The 18,379-nt window shown below is 37.0% G+C and overlaps 1 protein-coding gene across 1 annotated transcript in view; it reads right to left on the bottom strand.

Annotated features, from left to right (window-relative positions):
• SEMA3C (semaphorin 3C) overlaps positions 1–18,379 on the bottom strand; it is a 197,328-nt gene that overhangs the window by 37,134 nt on the left and 141,815 nt on the right. The window contains exon 12 of the mRNA XM_043872373.1: positions 11,862–12,084. Coding sequence (XP_043728308.1) covers positions 11,862–12,084 — 223 coding nt within the window. The remainder of the gene's footprint in view (positions 1–11,861; positions 12,085–18,379) is intronic.

The following is an 18,379-nucleotide window of genomic DNA, read 5'->3' as shown; positions in this document are numbered from 1 at the left end:
AGGACACTGCTATTGAATCTGCCTAACGTCATTTACATTAGAAAGAATACAGCAAATTAGTACTGTTTTACCATATGCTGAATGCTTAGTACAAGCGTAACTGTGCTCTATGACGGTTCTCTTTTTGCAGTTAGCTTTCAGGAGTAGATAAACATTGCTCATTAACAGCCCAGTTAATGGCAATCTCCACACTACTACTGAAAAGAACATAAACCTGTTTCCCCAAACCTGCAATAGTGTCGTTTATCCTTATTCTAGTCTTAAACTTGAAAATGGTGTAAACCTGAACAAACCTGCCTCCTGTAATCCTTTGTGTTCTTCTATAAAATGTGAATATACTATTTGCTTTACAAATCTGACAAGGTTGTTCAAGATCAAAGGCAAAATCCTATAGAAACCTTCCTTATAAACTTTACAGAGTATACTTTTATTCTCAGTGTTCTGAAATTGTCCTTCCTTATTGTGAGTCTTTTTCTGTTACATAAATTACCTACTGTTCTTTTATACCAGGCAGATTCATCTATGATCTGTCATTAAAGGTTTTGCTTCCTTTCTACTTTTCTTAATACAGTGTACTCAAATTTAAGTAATGCTGTAAAATAATTATGTACATATTATTCATAGCCTGTTTCCTCCCACAAAGAATATAAACTTTAAAGAGACATTTGTGCATTTTGTTCACTGTTTATTCTAGTTAATAGCATCAGAATTTGCAACAGAATTCAAAAATACCTGTGTATTCACAAATATATATGTATATTTATATTCATAGATAGTATGATTGATGTCAATTAATGTATATATATCTACTGTATAAATACATATATATATGTACCTGTTAAATGCTTACCAATTGCTAGGCAGTACACTCCAAGTTTTGTAAACATCATCTCATTTAATTTTTAAAATACATCCATAAAGTAGTGCAATTAAGAAAAGCAGGCTTAGAGATGTCATTTAATTTGCTCCCAGTCATAAAACTGGTAGATGGTACACAGCAGGATTGAAACATAGGTCTTTTGAAGTTAAAGCATGTTCCCTAATCCTTAGCCTAGTCTAACAAGTTATTCTGTTTGCAACAAAGTTTAGGGGAAATCCCAAACATAATTGGAATTGGTTATTGTAGGAATATCTTTGGGAATTTTAATTTCCCATTTCACACTACCATGTATAGGAGCTAGGATGTGTAGGAGCTAGGATTTTACACATGCTTTTCATCCATTACTGCTGTGGAAAGCTTTGGGAGTTACATATTTAGATAAGTTAATGGAGAAGTAGATTTCTAGGGCAAACTTTTAAGGCCAATGATTTTACTAAACTGACAATTTTATAAGGAGTGACTAAATTATAAGCTTTGATTTAGCTGAGACTTACCGAAAAATAGAATACAGCAAAGTGTGCCATTTAAATTTTTTGATTTGATTATTTTTTCAACTAAAGTTTCTGTCCTCATGCAAAATATCTATTAATGATATATCTGATGTAGCAAAATGTGCTTAATAAGTTACAGTATAATATGTTCTGGTTCTAGAAGCTAATTTTCCCTACAATGATTTAGAAAAAAAACCAATATTAGACCAAGTGATATTCCATTAACATATGGCTTATCATAATTATTTCCTGGTGACACAGTTAAAAAGAATACTCAAGTAGAGTCTCAGGAATCACTAACATTAATGTCTTAGGATTGTGTAAATTACCAAAATGTACAAATTACATTTCAGTATCCTTTGTTGTATTGTATTATGAATGTTTTATTTACAGTATCAATTTAAAACAAATGGACTTCCATGGAGATATGTCATATGCAAGGTTTTATAGAACCGACACAGGATGGACAACTAAATTTCCAATGATGCAAGGAGCTAACTCTTTCTATTTAATCCTTTAAAATTTGAGGAAAGAATTACTCATCCGAGATTAATGGATTTTATGGTCATTATTAATTAGTTTATTTTCTGCCCAGTTTTGTCATAAGATGGGCATTTCTACAATAGTTTGCAAAGACTAAAGCACATAGAGAAGCTGGCCTGGAACATTTGCCTACGTTTTTGGGTGCTCAGGTAAAAAGAGGAGGTTTCCCTCTTCATTTAGCCATCTCTCAATGCACTTGCTCATGCTAACCCATTCTTACTTCCTCCTGTTCACAACCCACTCTTTATACTGAAATGGTTATTCTCCTCTCAAGCTTCATTGGTCTTCAAGAAGACAGGCTAATGAGGAAAGGAACACAGTACAAGGGCACTCGGACATAACTGTCACATCTGATGATCTTGGCCATGGCTTTTTTTCCTGCCTGCTATTCTCTTTTCTCGAGGTCACCATGATACTAAGTCTTATTTTCCTGTTACCTTATGATCACTTTTTCTCCATTTTCTTAGTAGATAATCTTTAATTTTCCTGCCCTTTAAATGAGCTCCCCAGAGTTAAATTCTTATCTGCATAGTTCCTAGAGTGACCTCAAGAACTGTCAAGGATTCCGCTAACACCTATATTGCTAATGACTTCTGTATCTGCATCTCTAGCACAGCCCTCTCTGCTGAAGTGTATCCACAACAACACCCTCTTGGACTTATCCATCTGAGCAGTCCACAGAATCTCTAACTCAGTGGGAGACAGAACTGGGTTGGAATTTAGTTACTGTTTCTAACAGCTTCACAACCATAAGCTAGCCATTTAATTATCAAAGCTTCAGTTTACACAGTTCTAAAATGGGGATAATGATTCTCTCTCATTTGGTTGCTATGAGATTTAATGAGATAATGTATTTTAGGTGGTAAATTCAACTTATAATCATAACAGGTCATAGGAAAGGACAGGTGTGCCCATCAAAAGGAATGGGCACACTACTTTCCAAATCTTTCCACTACTTTCCAAATCTGATTGCTGATTCTATATTCCCTTGTTCAATGAATGGTACTTCTTTTCATCCCTGTGACAGACCATACATTTACAAAACACCCTAGGCACTTTTTTTTCATCTGCCTACTCTGCCCAAATCAAGTTAGTTATTATCAGGTCCTTGCCTCTTCCTAAATATCTCTTGATAATCCCTCTCAATCTCTGACTTCTAGCACCTGTTTTAATTTAGGCTCTCATCATTTCTTGCCTATAAAAAACCAAGTCTCCTAACCAGCCTTTTCCCTCTGTCTGTAATATATCCTCTCTACCAATGCCAAAGGGAGCTACATAAATGTACTTGGGAAGTGACTGACCTTCTCTAAGAAGAGCCTTACTAAGTCACCCCTTTGTATAACTTCTCCCCTTGAATACAGTAGATGTGTGACTTGCTTCTAAAACCACAGAATAATGCTAAATCGATAGTATGCCAATCCCATGATTAGGCTACATTGTATGAGACTCTGTTTTCACAGAAAGAAGGAACAAACAGGAGTTTTTTGAATGGACAATGGCAGGGAAAGGCAGTACCTCATCCCAGCATCAGGAAGGAACTTAATTTTTCCAAATACTGTGTGAGTTTGGAAAAGATTTTGAACTCCAGAAAGGAATGCAGGCTGGTTTACACTTTGTGGCTTTGTGGGACCCTGAGCAGAGATGGCAGTTCCCACGGATTAGGATATAATCTTTGGGGGACTATTATTGTGCTCACCACATTAGTGAAAGAGAAAATACGCATACAACTAAGGAAAACATTTATGACTCTAATAACATAGACTCACCTCAGAAAATCCACTTTCAAACCTTTTTGGTTCAATTCACACTACACTTCATATTCTAAACTAAATCTCTTTTCATTTTCAACAATTTGAAAACATTTCTCAGTTCCATAAAACTTAAAAACAAAACAAAACAAAACTGGCTTTCAGCAAAGACCACCCCCACAACTGACACCTGGTTATCTACCTCCTTCGGTAGTCACATAGAGAGGGCTGGCCAGGCTGAGGAACAAGCTATGAGAGCTTCTCCAAGGGACAAAGTCTGCTAAGTCTGCTTCAGGGAAACTTGGCAGTGCATCAGGAGCAAGAACATAGTGTGATTATTTCTTATTAAAACACAGACAAAAGACTTTATAAGTTAATGTCTTTGGGTTAGAAAATTTTCTTACATTCATGAAAGAGTGAGGGTTAAAATGAAGGCAACATACAGGATACAGGTTTGCTTGCAGATGTTTTATATTAGTGAATAAATGGTACAAGCACCAGTAATAAAGAGCATATCACTGCCATCTCATCTGCTGAAAGGCACAAGTTTTAAAATGCACAAAGATTTAGTAACACAACAAAAAGTGAGATGGATTACTCTTCCATTTCAGTACTCTCCTCTCCCCCCAATATATTACCTCCTTCAACCCTAAATATATAGCAGCTGACATAAAAAGATACGAGATTCATAGGTTAACTGGTTGATTCACATACAAATCCAGGTTTTCTGTTACATTGTAAGACGTATCTCTTTCACACGTACGACTTGGTGACAATGTGTGGATGGGCAAAGTGAGTGATGTAACTCTAACAAAGCAGTGCTGAGCTAATGTTGAATGTCAACACATCAGCAGTATCTCCTGATATATGTGAAGGAAACTAATTCACAGTAAAATGAGACAACGGGAGCTTCCCTGGTGGCTCAGCAGGAGGAGAATCCACCTGAAATGCAGAAGATGCGGGTTTGATCCCTGGGTTGGGAAGATCACCTGGAGAATGGCTACCCACTCCAGTATTCTTGCCTGGGAAATCCCATGGACAGAGGAGCCTGGCGGGCTACAGTCCACTGGGGTTGCAAAAGAGTGACACGACCTAGTGACTAAACAACAACAAAATGAAATTACCCTAACTTCACAAAAGGTAAATAAAGTGGTGATAGTAGATGAGGAAATTAACTTGAAGAGGATAAATGCTCATGATATGAAATCAGATACCAAAAGGTTATATTCCGGTTGTATCATACACTCAATATCAATGTGATCTTCAGTTATCTGAGCTTCAGTATAAACATGGTGGAGGATAAGTGCAACTCATTCACTCATTCATTCAAAGAATATTTACTGAGTAACAACTTTGAGTAATGTGCTATTCTGAGGATGTACCAATGAATAAATCAGACAAATATCCTTGCTGTCAATGGAGTCTACATTCTCACAGTTCCTCACAGGGTAACTACAAGGTTTGGATGAGATTCAATAACATACCTGGCAAAAGATAAGCATTGTAAATAACCTTAATTAGCATCACTATACTAGTAATAAAATAGTTCAAAAACTTGAAAAAGTGTACTTATTTGCATAAGAAGTAGCATATTAAAGAGATAAATGAGTAATTCGGGCAAACTAGCAACACCAAAATTTGTATAATGATTATGTGAGATTTCACACTACCTTTAATAGAATGTATCTCTGAAAAGTAGCTTAAAGGAAAAGAATTATGCTTTTTGAAAAATATTTTCAGCAACTATCATGTATCTATTCTTAGTAAACTGTTTTTTTAAAGTAAAATTTAAATAAGAACATTTGTCTCTGGATTAACAATCACTATCTGGGCTCTCTTGCATATTTTTCTCTTCACCTATTGCCTTTGCTACTCTTCAACATGATCAAGCAGTCATCACACCATAATTTATCATCTTTCCCCTTTCAATTCAGTCATCATTCCACTCTGTTCTATTAGTATTTCCTACTGTGACAATCCCTGTGGAATCCTTGGTAAACTCTCAGATGTTTCTAGATTCTGCTTTGGAAAGCAGTGAACCACAATGTTATTAAAAACCAGTGACTTATAAAGGCATTTGTTCCTTACTTCTAAGCAAAGGGGAAGTCTAGACATTATCCTTAGAGTGACTGACATGCACAGTTTACAACTGATCGTCGTCTTTTCTGAAGTCAAATGCATGGCTCCAGCTATCAAATTTTACATCTTGGGTGTTTTTAGTTTAGGGGGTTCTGTGAAAATCAAAATGCCTAGTTCTGCAGTTCATTAGGTGTACATTTCTTTTTTTTTTTTTTTAATTTTTTTATTAGTTGGAGGCTAATTACTTCACAACATTTCAGTGGGTTTTGTCATACATTGATATGAATCAGCCATAGATTTACACTTATTCCCCATCCCGATCCCCCCTCCGACCTCCCTCTCCACCCGATTCCTCTGGGTCTTCCCAGTGTACCAGGCCCGAGCACTTGTCTCATGCATCCCACCTGGGCTGGTGATCTGTTTCACCATAGATAGTATACATGCTGTTCTTTTGAAACATCCCACCCTCACCTTCTCCCACAGAGTTCAAAAGTCTGTTCTGTATTTCTGTGTCTCTTTTTCTGTTTTGCATATAGGGTTATCGTTACCATCTTTCTAAATGCCATATATATGTGTTAGTATGCTGTAATGTTCTTTATCTTTCTGGCTTACTTCACTCTGTATAAGGGGCTCCAGTTTCATCCATCTCATTAGGACTGGTTCAAATGAATTCTTTTTGACGGCTGAGTAATATTCCATGGTGTATATGTACCACAGCTTCCTTATCCATTCATCTGCTGATGGGCATCTAAGTTGCAGCTCAATTCCAGAAAAATAAATGACCCAATCAAAAAATGGGCCAGAGAACTAAACAGACATTTCTCCAAACAAGACATACAGATGGCTAACAAACACATGAAAAGGTGCTCAACATCACTCATTATTAGAGAAATGCAAATCAAAACCACAATGAGGTACCATTACACACCAGTCAGGATGGCTGCTATCCAAAAGTCTACAAGCAATAAATGCTGGAGAGGGTGTGGAGAAAAGGGAACCCTCTTACACTGTTGGTGGGAATGCAAACTAGTACAGCCACTATGGAAAACAGTGTGGAGATTCCTTAAAAAACTGGAAATAGAACTGCCATATGACCCAGCAATCCCACTTCTGGGCATACACACTGAGGAAACCAGATCTGAAAGAGACACGTGCACCCCAATGTTCATTGCAGCACTGTTTATAATAGCCAGGACATGGAAGCAACCTAGGTGTACATTTCAAAAGATGTGACTGTCAGAACTGGTTAGTTACTATAAAGGCAGTGATCCTGTAATGCTGCAAGGCAAACATATTAAGGCTTTAGTCACATATGTGGCACACACTTCAAATCTCCACATTTTCAAAGGGCTTACTGGAGCCAACAGTCAAACTTAGTAATCATCCAGTTAAACAGAAGCTAGTATGAGGCATGAAACAGTACCTACTATATAAGAATTCTGGCAAAGCACTACATGTATCGACCATACATTAAAAAATCATAATGGCATTAAATCATCCCAAACCTCTAACATCCATTCACAAAAATACTCTCTCTTTCATCAGAAACCACATGTCATTCTGATTCATATTTAGTGCTAAAAATGTACATTTGACAAATGTGTCTAAACTTGACCCAGACACGTAACTATTTTCATAACTCTGGAGGCAAAAGGAAAACAGGCAAATCTCTTCACTGTACTTTATAGTCAACTTTGAACAAATAGCCATGATATAAGCAGTAGGTAGCAAAGTTAAAACAGAAATGTTAATCCTACGAGAATACTTGTCTGCTGTTTTACAGTCTTTCCTAAAGACTGAAAAAAGAGACTAAGGAACGTAAAAATACCCATCATCTTAACACTAAAAATTAATCTCAAAAAAAAAAAAAATCTCAAACCCCAAATTCTACAAAATATCAAATAATACTACCAGATTTTAAAAAGCACTGACTTTAAAATACATTGTTTCAACCTGTGTTCCTTGTTAGGGGCATAGTAGCAGTAATGAATTGGAAAATAATCAAGTAACATGGTTTCTAGTTTAAATTTTAATAGATATAACAAGACATTTTTTACTCGAGATTAAAAAAGATGTTTTTATACAAAGCATCATTATAAATTATTGTATTATAGCTACATCCTAGACAATAGCTTCTTTCAGAAGTCTTAATTTTTCTACAATTATACAGTTATTAAACAAAAGTCATCAAACTTTTTCTGTTAAAGGTCAAATAACAAATAATTTAGGCTCTATGGGCTGAGTGGTCTCTTTGGCAAGTACTCAACTCTTTTGTGGCACAAACTCAGCCACAGACAGATGTAAATAAATGGATGTGGCTGTGTTCTAATAAAACTTTTTTGTGGGCACTGAAATCTAAAAATCTTACAATTTTCACTGCTCATGTAATATTCTTCTTGCCATTTTTCTTTCAGTCATTAAAAAATGCAAATCATTCTTAGCTTATAGACCATATTTGCAGCAGGCTGTGGGCTATCTCACCCACAGACTAGACGTTGAAATGCAAACTAAGAAATAAAAGATGACAGGAAAAATTTTACTTTTCTTTCTTTCTCCCTCCCTTCCTTGCATTTATTGACTTATACATGTACCTATGTATGTATGTGTTTGTTTATTTTGGCAGCTCACACAAAAAATAATGAGGCAGTCCTAGAAGAGTAGAAGGCCAGAATACCAGCCTCTCAACCTCAGCCAGAGTAGTAAACTGTAATAGACTAACTGTAACAGTTACTGAGCATTCAGCCTGCACAACTACCATAGAGATTCTGTGAACTACAAATCATTCCTATTATTCAAAGTGGATACAGTTACAAGATATCCTGTTTGCATTCCAATGACCTGTCACATAAGTTTTTCCTATGGCAACTTTTTGACAACCAATATCTTCATCAAATTCCCTTTAATTCTCCATGAAGGTCCAGAGAAAAGGGAAGCCATGAGAGAAGCTTGCTTAATTGTGGCAATAATTGAAGCATCATTACTTATTCATAACAACTAAAGGACTGTTTGGTACTTGGGGATTTGACAACACAAAAGACATACTATAATCCTTCCTAAGACATTTAGATACAGAAAGTTAAGAAATTCTGGGAATAGTGAACCATGATTCTCCCAACTTCTATTTCAGACAAGGCTATTTTATTCACTTTCAGTAGCAAACAAACATAGAGAACTTTCTTTTGAAGAAATTTCACCAGAAATTCAAGATCTACTCAGGTAGAAATATTTCATAACAATATACTGTTTGTTAGAGTTTCAAGTAAGTTGAAATCACTTTTAAAAAATTACAATGTGATCTGATATAATCATGAGGACTAGGTTCAATGGTTATGTGAGTTACCATCTATCCAGAAAGACGCTCTTGGCAGAGGCATTTCTCAGCATGAATTTTCCTATTTGAATACAATCTTCAACAGACTTATGTGCCTTTGTAAGCAGTGATTAGTGGAGATTCCCACTACAATTAAAAACATATGCCTAAATACCGTTTTTGAAAATGACACAAGTGTTTAAATACCAATATAAAAATGTCCGAGTAAAGGTGTCAGATACTTGTATAGTAAGAAAAGTCAAAGAACTTGTGCAAAGGCATGTTTCTTTCTTAAAACTGCTTTCTATCTAAATGAACATTGTTGGACAATTTTTAAAGACTAGAAAATTCCATCCATGAAACCTGTGTATCTTATGTAGACTTTCATGACAAAACAATCTGAATGTGACATCAGAGCCCAACTTTAAGAAACAAAAACACTAACTGCAGAATATATCTGCACCTCCATGTTCACTGCGGCATTATTCACAATAGACAAGACATGGAAACAACCTAAGTGTCTGTTTACAGATATGTCGTCTATACAAAATAGTATCAATAGGGTATATGCCTCAATCTCCATTTCCCATTCTTCCCGGGGAACTCTACTTAATGTACTGACTGTGGTGACCCAAATGGAGGAGAAATCCAAAAGGGAGTAGACATATGTGTATGTATGGCTGAGTTATTTTGCTACACGGTAGAAACTAACAACACCAAAAGGTAAAGCAACTGTATCTCATTCAAAATTGATTTAAAAAAAAATAAAAATAATTGTGCTTTAAAACACAACAGAATATTATTCTGCCATAAAAAGAATGAAATTTTGCCATTTGTGACAACATGGATGGAACCTGATGGCATTATGCTAAGCTCTCACTTATATATGGAAGAAAAAAGCAAAAACAAAATGAAAAACCACATTCATTACCAGAGGTGGAGAGAGGAAGAATTAAATGAAGGCAATCAAAAGGTACAAACTTCCAGTTATAAGATACATAAGTTCTTGGGACATAATCTACACCTGTACAGTTATGGGATGCACTATAGTTATACTCCTGTATGATACATATGAAAGGTGTTAAGAGAGTAAATCCTAAGAGTTCTAATCAGAAGGAAAGATATACTTTTTCTTTCTTTTTACTGTATCTATATGATATGATGGATACTTAAAACTACTGCAATTATCATTTCACAATATATGTAAGTCAAGCCATTATGTTGTGCACCTTAAATTTATACAGTGATGCATGTCAATTATATCTCAAAAAAACTGGAAAAAGGGCCCACCTTTAAGACTGGCTTCAAAAGGAAAATAAGAAACAGTCATTTTTTTCCTAAGTACTATGAGACATTAGGGACAAGTGTAACTCTATAATGACCAATTCAGGAAAAAAAGTTTTTTTTTAAAATGCAAACTCCACAGTGGATGATCTGAATCAAGGCTAAAAGATTGTAGTTATTTATATGGAGAAAACATCTCTTGAAAACACAGTTTGTAAGCAAACAAAGATTAGTTTTTGCAATCAGTTATGAATTCATTTCACTGTATGAGAAGCAATGGATATAGTTACGATTTTCAGTTCAACTTGACAAATATTTACTGAGTTTACCAAGAACTGCAATATTTCTAGAGAGAATGACACATCAAGGAGAAACAGAACCTTGAGAGGAACGTGTAGCAATGAATACAAATATGGGGAACTAGATAAAGCATTGGTTAAGCAGTCTTATAAGTGAATAAACTGAGTTTGAAGCATGCTGTTTGAAATATTAATGGGTCATACAACTTCTGTTACCTAATAATAAATTGTAAATACTAATACTTAACTCATGAGATTGCAAGGACTAGAGATACACATTTGGGATTTGTTTTCACAGACTAATTAAAACCAAATGAGTGAGTGAGATGGCCAAGGAACATGTAAAAAGAAGAGGACTATGGATAGAACCTCAGTAAATACGTATACTCATGGGGAGATGGAAGTCAGACTAATGAAGGAACTGAGAGGGAACTGTTGAAGATAAAGGAAAATTATGTGACTTGTGGCTAAAGCAACAAGTAAAGAGTGATTCTACAATATCAAATGATACAAGGGTATGGAGGTACTTGAATGGTTAAAGGATATTGGACTTTCTTATCATGAGAAGACTGAAGACCTTGGCAAAATCAGCAGTACAACAGAGGTAGAGGTAGGTGAACATACAGGCCTGACTTTATATGCTTGCATAAGTTTGCTAAGCCAAGGTTTCAGGGTAGGATGAAATGGAAGAATAAAGTTTGTAATAATGTAATTGATATTATGTTGATATTACAAATGTATACCTATGGCTGATTCATGTTGATGTCTGACAGAAAACAACAAAATTCCATAAAGCAATTATTCTTCAGTTAAAAAATAAATAAATTTTTAGAAAGTAAAAAAAAGATTAATTGATAAAGAAATGTCGTAGAGATGGCAGGAAAGCATAGATGGCTCCATGTGTTTGTGAAGAGGTCACAGAATTTGTTTTAGCTGAGGGAACACTCATGCTTAAAAAGTCCCATCCCCTCATTTATTTCATTATCTTATTTCACCAAACTGTTTAAGGTGCTTTACATATGTTACTATTAAGCCATTGGTTCCTCCCAACAATCCCATAAAGTAATTTATTTTAACTCCATTTTACAGATGCAGAAACACAGGGACACTTAACACCTAAGAGTCAGACAGAAGCAAACACTGGAGTTTTTCTGATTTCAATATCATGCCCTCAACAACTATGCTCTTTTACTACATAGTAAGAGTAGTTTTAGCTAAAATACTTACCTGTTCCAAGAAACAGGACATTGTATGTACCGTCAGCAGCATTCACTCGATCCACAGCTATTTTTGTGTACTTATAGTCAGTGCCTATGCGAACAATCAAGGGCCTTCTGTGTATTGGGTAGATGGAATTGTACATGAGGGGGTGGTTCCGAATAAAAGTGACAACATCATCCGGGAACTCCTTCGTGGTTCGCATATTGGGTGTAAATGCTCCTCCTGGGCACTAAAAAAATGTTTTTAAAAGGACTAAGTTAATACAATTGTAACTTTGTTAATAATAATCGAGAGACCTCTATTTTTCAAGATACTTAGAAGCTCAAGTTGTTGTAAGTGTATTTGCTACCTATTGAAGAAAAAACAGCATGATTATACATAGTACGATCTGTAGAAAATAAACATACAATATATATAATTTGATCATTTAAATAGGCTAAGTCCATGTATCCTGTCCTGTTTGTTTTCAGAGTGAAGCTGATGTCATTTGGTTTATGATATAACTTATCACCTTTCTCATCCATCACTTTTATATTTCTTATCCTGTGCCAGATTCAGTGTTGCTAGGAAAAAAAAAAATGCTCTTGCAGATATAATCCAATGCTGCTGTCTGTCAGTTGCTCAGTGGTGTCTGACTCTTTGCGATCCTGTGGACTGAAGCCCACCAGGCTCCTCTGTCCATGGAATTCTCCAGGCAAGAATACTGAAATGAGTTGCATTTCCTTCTCCACTAATGCTGCTACTGGTTAGAATAAATTAGATTATCATTATCAAATTCAATCAGAACTCTAACGCAAGAGTTTCATTCCATCTGGTCCCCTTCCTATCGAAGAGGACTCTCTGAAGTTGGAGCTTGGATTGGATATGGTCAATACACCTGGTAATTTCCCTCTGGAAAACTCCAGTAACTTCCACTACTCTCAGAACAAAATCCCAACAACTAAACATGGCTATGAACTCCTGAATGTCTGGGCTGCATCGCGTCTACCACGGCCGTGGTTCTTGCTCTTCCTGAGCCTCAGGTCAGCTCCCCATCCAGGACCCTGGCACTTGCTGTTCCCTACCTGGATTACTCTTCTCCAGACAATTCCAGGGTTTTCTCTGTTGCCTCATTCAGTTCTCAGCTCAAAAGTAACTTCCTTTAAGGTGACGACATACAAAAATTGCTCCCCATCACCATTTCCACCTTCTTATTTCCTTAGCTTGTTTTATTTTTTTTTGTTTTCACAGCTCTATATACCTGTGTGTAATATATTTGTTGTTTGTATCTTTATTGTCTGTTTCTTCCACTAGAAGGTAAGCTGTGAATTATTCTCAACTGGGTATGTTTTGTTCATTAATCTGCCCTCAGACCTATAATAAAGCTGATAAGTATTAGATATTTGACAGAGTAGTTGAATGAGTGAAATATTCTATCTGTTATCCAGTTTTGGTGTAGGAGCTATATGAAACAGGGGCATTAATTCTGGTGAGGAGAGGAAAGATTCTGAGCATCAGGTATAAAGAGGCAGAAAGAAAGCAATAATGAGACCTAAAAATGGCTGCAGGACAGTTTCAGCAGTTTTAGCATGACAAGGACTTCTGAGAAGAGGATTCCATTTACAAGTCACCTGAGGACACACTCAAGGGCAGGCTGGAAGGTGCTGAAGCTTGAAACTTGAACACTTGCACTAATAGGAGCTAAGTGTCAAGTTATATGAGCAACATATAATCTTTTTTAACACATAAAACATTATTTGTCTAACCCTATCAAACACTGTCAATATCTCTACTTTCAGAAACAAAAATACTTGGTTATATAATTTTTTAAACAAAAGCACTACTGCTCTAGTTTTCATTTATCTTCTTTCAGTTCAGTCGCTCAGTCGTGTCCGACTCTTTGTGACCCCATGAATCGCAGCACGCCAGGCCTCCTTGTCCATCACAAACTCCCGGAGTTTACTCAAACTCATGTCCATCGAGTCGGTGATGCCATCCAACCATCTCATCCTCTGTTGTCCCCTTCTCCTCCTGGCCCCAATCCCTCCCAGCATCAGGGTCTTTTCCAATGAGTCAACTCTTTGCATGACGTGGCCAAAGTATTGGAGTTTCAGCTTCAGCATCAGTCCTTCCAATGAACACCCAGGACTGATCTTCTTTAGGATGGACTGGTTGGATCTCCTTGCAGTCCAGGGGACTCTCGAGAGTCTTCTCCAACACCATAGTTCAAAAGCATCAATTTTTCAGCGCTCAGCTTTCTTCACAGTCCAACTCTCACATCCATATATGACCACTGGAAAAACCATAGCCTTGACCAGACGGACCTTTGTTGGCAAATCAATGGCTCTGCTTTTTAATATGCTATCTAGGTTGGTCATAACTTTCCTTCCAAGGAGTAAGCGTCTTTTAATTTCATGGCTGCAATCACCATCTGCACTGATTATGGAGCCCCCAAACTAAAGTCTGACACTGTTTCCACTGTCTCCCCATCTATTTGCCATGAAGTGATGGGACCAGATGCGATGATCTTAGTTTTCTGAATGTTAAGCTTTAAGCCAACTTTTTCACTCTCCTCTTTCACTTTCATCAAGAGGCTTTTTAGTTCCTCTTCATTTTCTGCCATAAGGGTGGTGTCATCTGCATATCTGAGGTTATTGATATTTCTCCTGGCAACCTTGATTCCAGCTTGTGCTTCTTCCAGCCCAGCGTTTCTCATGATGTACTCTGCATATAAGTTAAATAAGCAGGGTGACAATATACAGCCTTGACGTACTCCTTTTCCTATTTGGAACCAGTCAGTTATCTTATTTAGAGAGGTACAAATTGAAAGGAAAGCAACAAATCAAGCTTCCTGATCAACAGAAATGGGTACAGCATCTGTGGTGAATAGCAAGATGTGATACACTCAGTAATAAATGAAAATTACAGTTTATTCAAGTGTGGCTGTGAACACCTATTTCTAGGTGACTGCTCCTATGCAGGAATATAAACCTAGTGTGGTCAAATTTTAACAGAAAATAGAAATGTGGAATTTTATGTGATGGGAATACCAGATTACCTTATCTTCCTCCTGAGAAACCTATATGCAGGTCAAGAAGCAACAGTTAGAATCAGACATGGAACAACAGACTGGTTCCAAATAGGAAAAGGAGTATATCAAGGCTGTATACCTTCACCCTGCTTATTTAACTTCTATGCAGAGTACATCATGCGAAATGCTAGACTGGATGCAGCACAAGCTGGAATCAAGATTGCCAAGAGAAATAGCAATTACCTCAGATATGCAGATCACATCACCCTAAGCTCAACATTCAGAAAACTAAGATCATGGCATCTGGTCCCATCACTTCATGGCAAATAGATGGGGAAACAGTGGGAACAGTGGCTGACTTTATTTTCTGGGCTCCAAAATCACTGCAGATGGTGACTGCAGCCATAAAATTAAAAGACGCTTACTCCTTGGAAGGAAAGTTATGACCAACCTAGACAGCACATTAAAAAGCAGAGACATTACTTTGCCAACAAAGGTCCGTCTAGTCAAGGCTGTGGTTCTTCTAGTAGTCATGTATGGATCTGAGAGTTGGACTATAAAGAAAGCTGAGCACTGACAAATTGATGCTTTTGAACTGTGGTGTTGGAGAAGACTCTCGAGAGTCCCCTGGACTGCAAGGAGATCCAACCAGTCCATCCTAAAGGAGATCAGTCCTGGGTGTTCATTGGAAGGACTGATGTTGAAGCTGAAACTCCAATACTTTGGCCACCTGATGCGAAGAGCTGACTCATTTGAAAAGACCCTGATGCTGGGAAAGATTGAGGGCAGGGGGAGAAGGGGACAATAGAGGATAAGATGGTTGGATGGCATCACTGACTCAATGGACATGGGTTTGGGTGGACTCCAGGAGCTGGTGATGGATAGGGAGGCCTGGTGTGCTGTGGTTCATGGGGTCACAAAGAGTCGGACACGACTGAGGAACTGAACTGAACTGAACTGAAATGGCAGAATGCAAAGAGGAGCTAAAGAGCCTCTTGATGAAGGTGAAAGAGGAGAGTGAAAAAGCTGGTTTAAACCTCAATTTTCAAAAAACTGGAAAAAATGGAAATAGCGACAGATTTTATATTCTTGGCCTCCAAAATCACTGCGGACCATGACTGCAGCCAGAAAGTTAAAAGACGCTTGCTCCTTGGAAGAAAAGCTATGATCAAAACAGACAGCATGTTAAAAAGCAGAGACATGACTTTGTCAACAAAGGTCCATCTAGTCAAAGCTATGGTTTTTCCAGTAGTCATGAATGGATGTGAGTGTTGGACCACAAAGAATGCTGAATGTTAAAGAATTCATGCTTTTGAACTGTGGCGTTGGAGAAGAGTCTTAAGAGTCCTTTGGACTGCAAGGAGATCAAACCAGTCCATCCTAAAGGAAATCAATCCTGAATTTTCATCGGAAGGATGGATGCTGAAGCTGAAACTCCAAAACTCTGGCCATGTGATGCGAAGAGCCAACTCAATGGAAAAGACCCTGATACTGGGAAAGACAGAAGGCAAGAAGAGAAGGGGACAACAGAAGATGAGATGGTTGGATGGCATTGCTGACTCAATGGACATGAATTTGAGAAAACTCTGGGACATGGTGAAGGACAGGGAAGGCTGGCGTCCTGCAGTCCATGGGGTCACAAAGAGTTGGACGGGACTGAGCGACTGAACAACTGCCAAAATTTTAATGTTAGTTCAGTGCAAAAAGAAAAACAACTTTAGGGACCAACAAAACATGGCAACCTCTGGGTTTAAATTCATGCAATGGCTATCCTACAATTTCAGTACTTCTGGGCCATTACTGCCAGGCAGCCCTACATTTGCAAATAAGTCTCGACAAATTATGAATGTGCTCTCTCTCATTTGAATTGTATCACCCTAAAGCAATTTTCAGACTAACTTTAACCAGTTAACATTACTAGAATATTTTATAGGATCAGTAAATATACTTCTCTTTTTGAGAAAGGCATAAAGAGCAATTAAATGACTTCACTCAAGAGAGATAATGAGACAAGTAATAAAACTAAGCTTCTCATTCATTATCCCATTAATGAGACTTTCATCTAGGGTTTATATGCCTGTCTTTTAGGCAAAAGTATTATATTTAAATACGTATATTTATAAATTAACTACAATAAAAGACCAAATGAGGACAAACAATTCCATGTGAGTGTATTCTAAACTGATGAATGTGTTCCATCCTTCTGAAAAATGTAGTGTTATGGGTATTTTCTACTGTCATTTCTCACACAAAGTGGAGAAAGGGAAACACAACAACCAGAAGATGCATGTGGATCATGAATTTTCATGAATAAAAACATAGACAGTACAAATGATGGGCCATTTAAATAGCTCCAGCCCTTCAAAAAACACCACTTAAAGGATGGTTTCCTGAACTGTCTCCTTAAATATTTGCAAGTATTGTTTTTATAAGTTCCAGGATTATTCAAAGTTAGCATAGATTACTAGGCAATTTCTATAATTTCCAGCTAGCAATTACTTTCATAAGCTTATTAAATTACACGCATCTAGTTTCTGGGTTTTACTTAATGGTAACTGAAATTTAGCTAAAAATTATATTTCAGTTACTCACAACCATAGTTACTAAATGTTGTGTGTGTTCAGTTGCTCAGCTGTGTCCGACTCTTGGCGACCTGTATGGATTGTAGCCCTCCAGGTTCCTCTGTCCATGGGACTTTTCCAGGCAAGAATACTGGAGTGGGTTACCATTTCCTCCTCCAGGGGAAATTCCCGACCCAGGGATTGAACCTGCATCTCGGTATCCTGGGTCTCCTGCACTGTCAGACAAATTTGTTACCACTGAACCATCCGGGAAGCCCAGTTATTAAATAGGTAACCCAAATAAATCAACTGAAATCAATTATTTTATATTCATTCAAATGTTCTCCATGTGGGATTTTTATATTACATTCACAATAAACTTTTTACTTGGAAACAGTCTCCCAGTAAAAGTTTATTTTCAAGATTACAGAAGAATTCCTTTAGTCAATAATTAATTTTTTCCATTGATTCACGGCCTAAATCCTGCAGATAAGACAAAGAAAGAATGACAATGATGTGACAAGAACAAAAATTGATTACCCTTTGCAGACTATCTGGATTTGTGAGTTTGCCCAGTATAAAACTGTCAAGTATAAATAAGATGCAGTTTACATATCCCTCACCTTATGATATATGAAAGCATGTGTACTGAAACCTCAAGAAAATATAATGCCCATATGCTACTATAAAATAAAGCCTTTGTCCATTAACTGGGCTGCTGTCTCATTCATAGGAAGGATAATTTTGCTCTACAAATAGTCACTAAGTAATTTTGGTTAAATTTCCCCTTCAGGTGTTTGTTTTCCTCTGGTTTTAGCTTTCTGTTTATCAAGTGATGATAAGCATTCCTTTCTTTGTGTAAAGACATTTTAAGTGTTTTGATTACTAAAGTGCTAGCATGAAATGCTAGGAACAATGAGGATGCCATGTATCTTATCAGGAAGTATCTCTAA

Source organism: Cervus elaphus, chromosome 18 (genome assembly GCF_910594005.1).
Source record: "Cervus elaphus chromosome 18, mCerEla1.1, whole genome shotgun sequence".
Classification (NCBI taxonomy): domain Eukaryota; kingdom Metazoa; phylum Chordata; class Mammalia; order Artiodactyla; family Cervidae; genus Cervus; species Cervus elaphus.
This window is presented reverse-complemented; position numbering and strand designations above follow the sequence as displayed.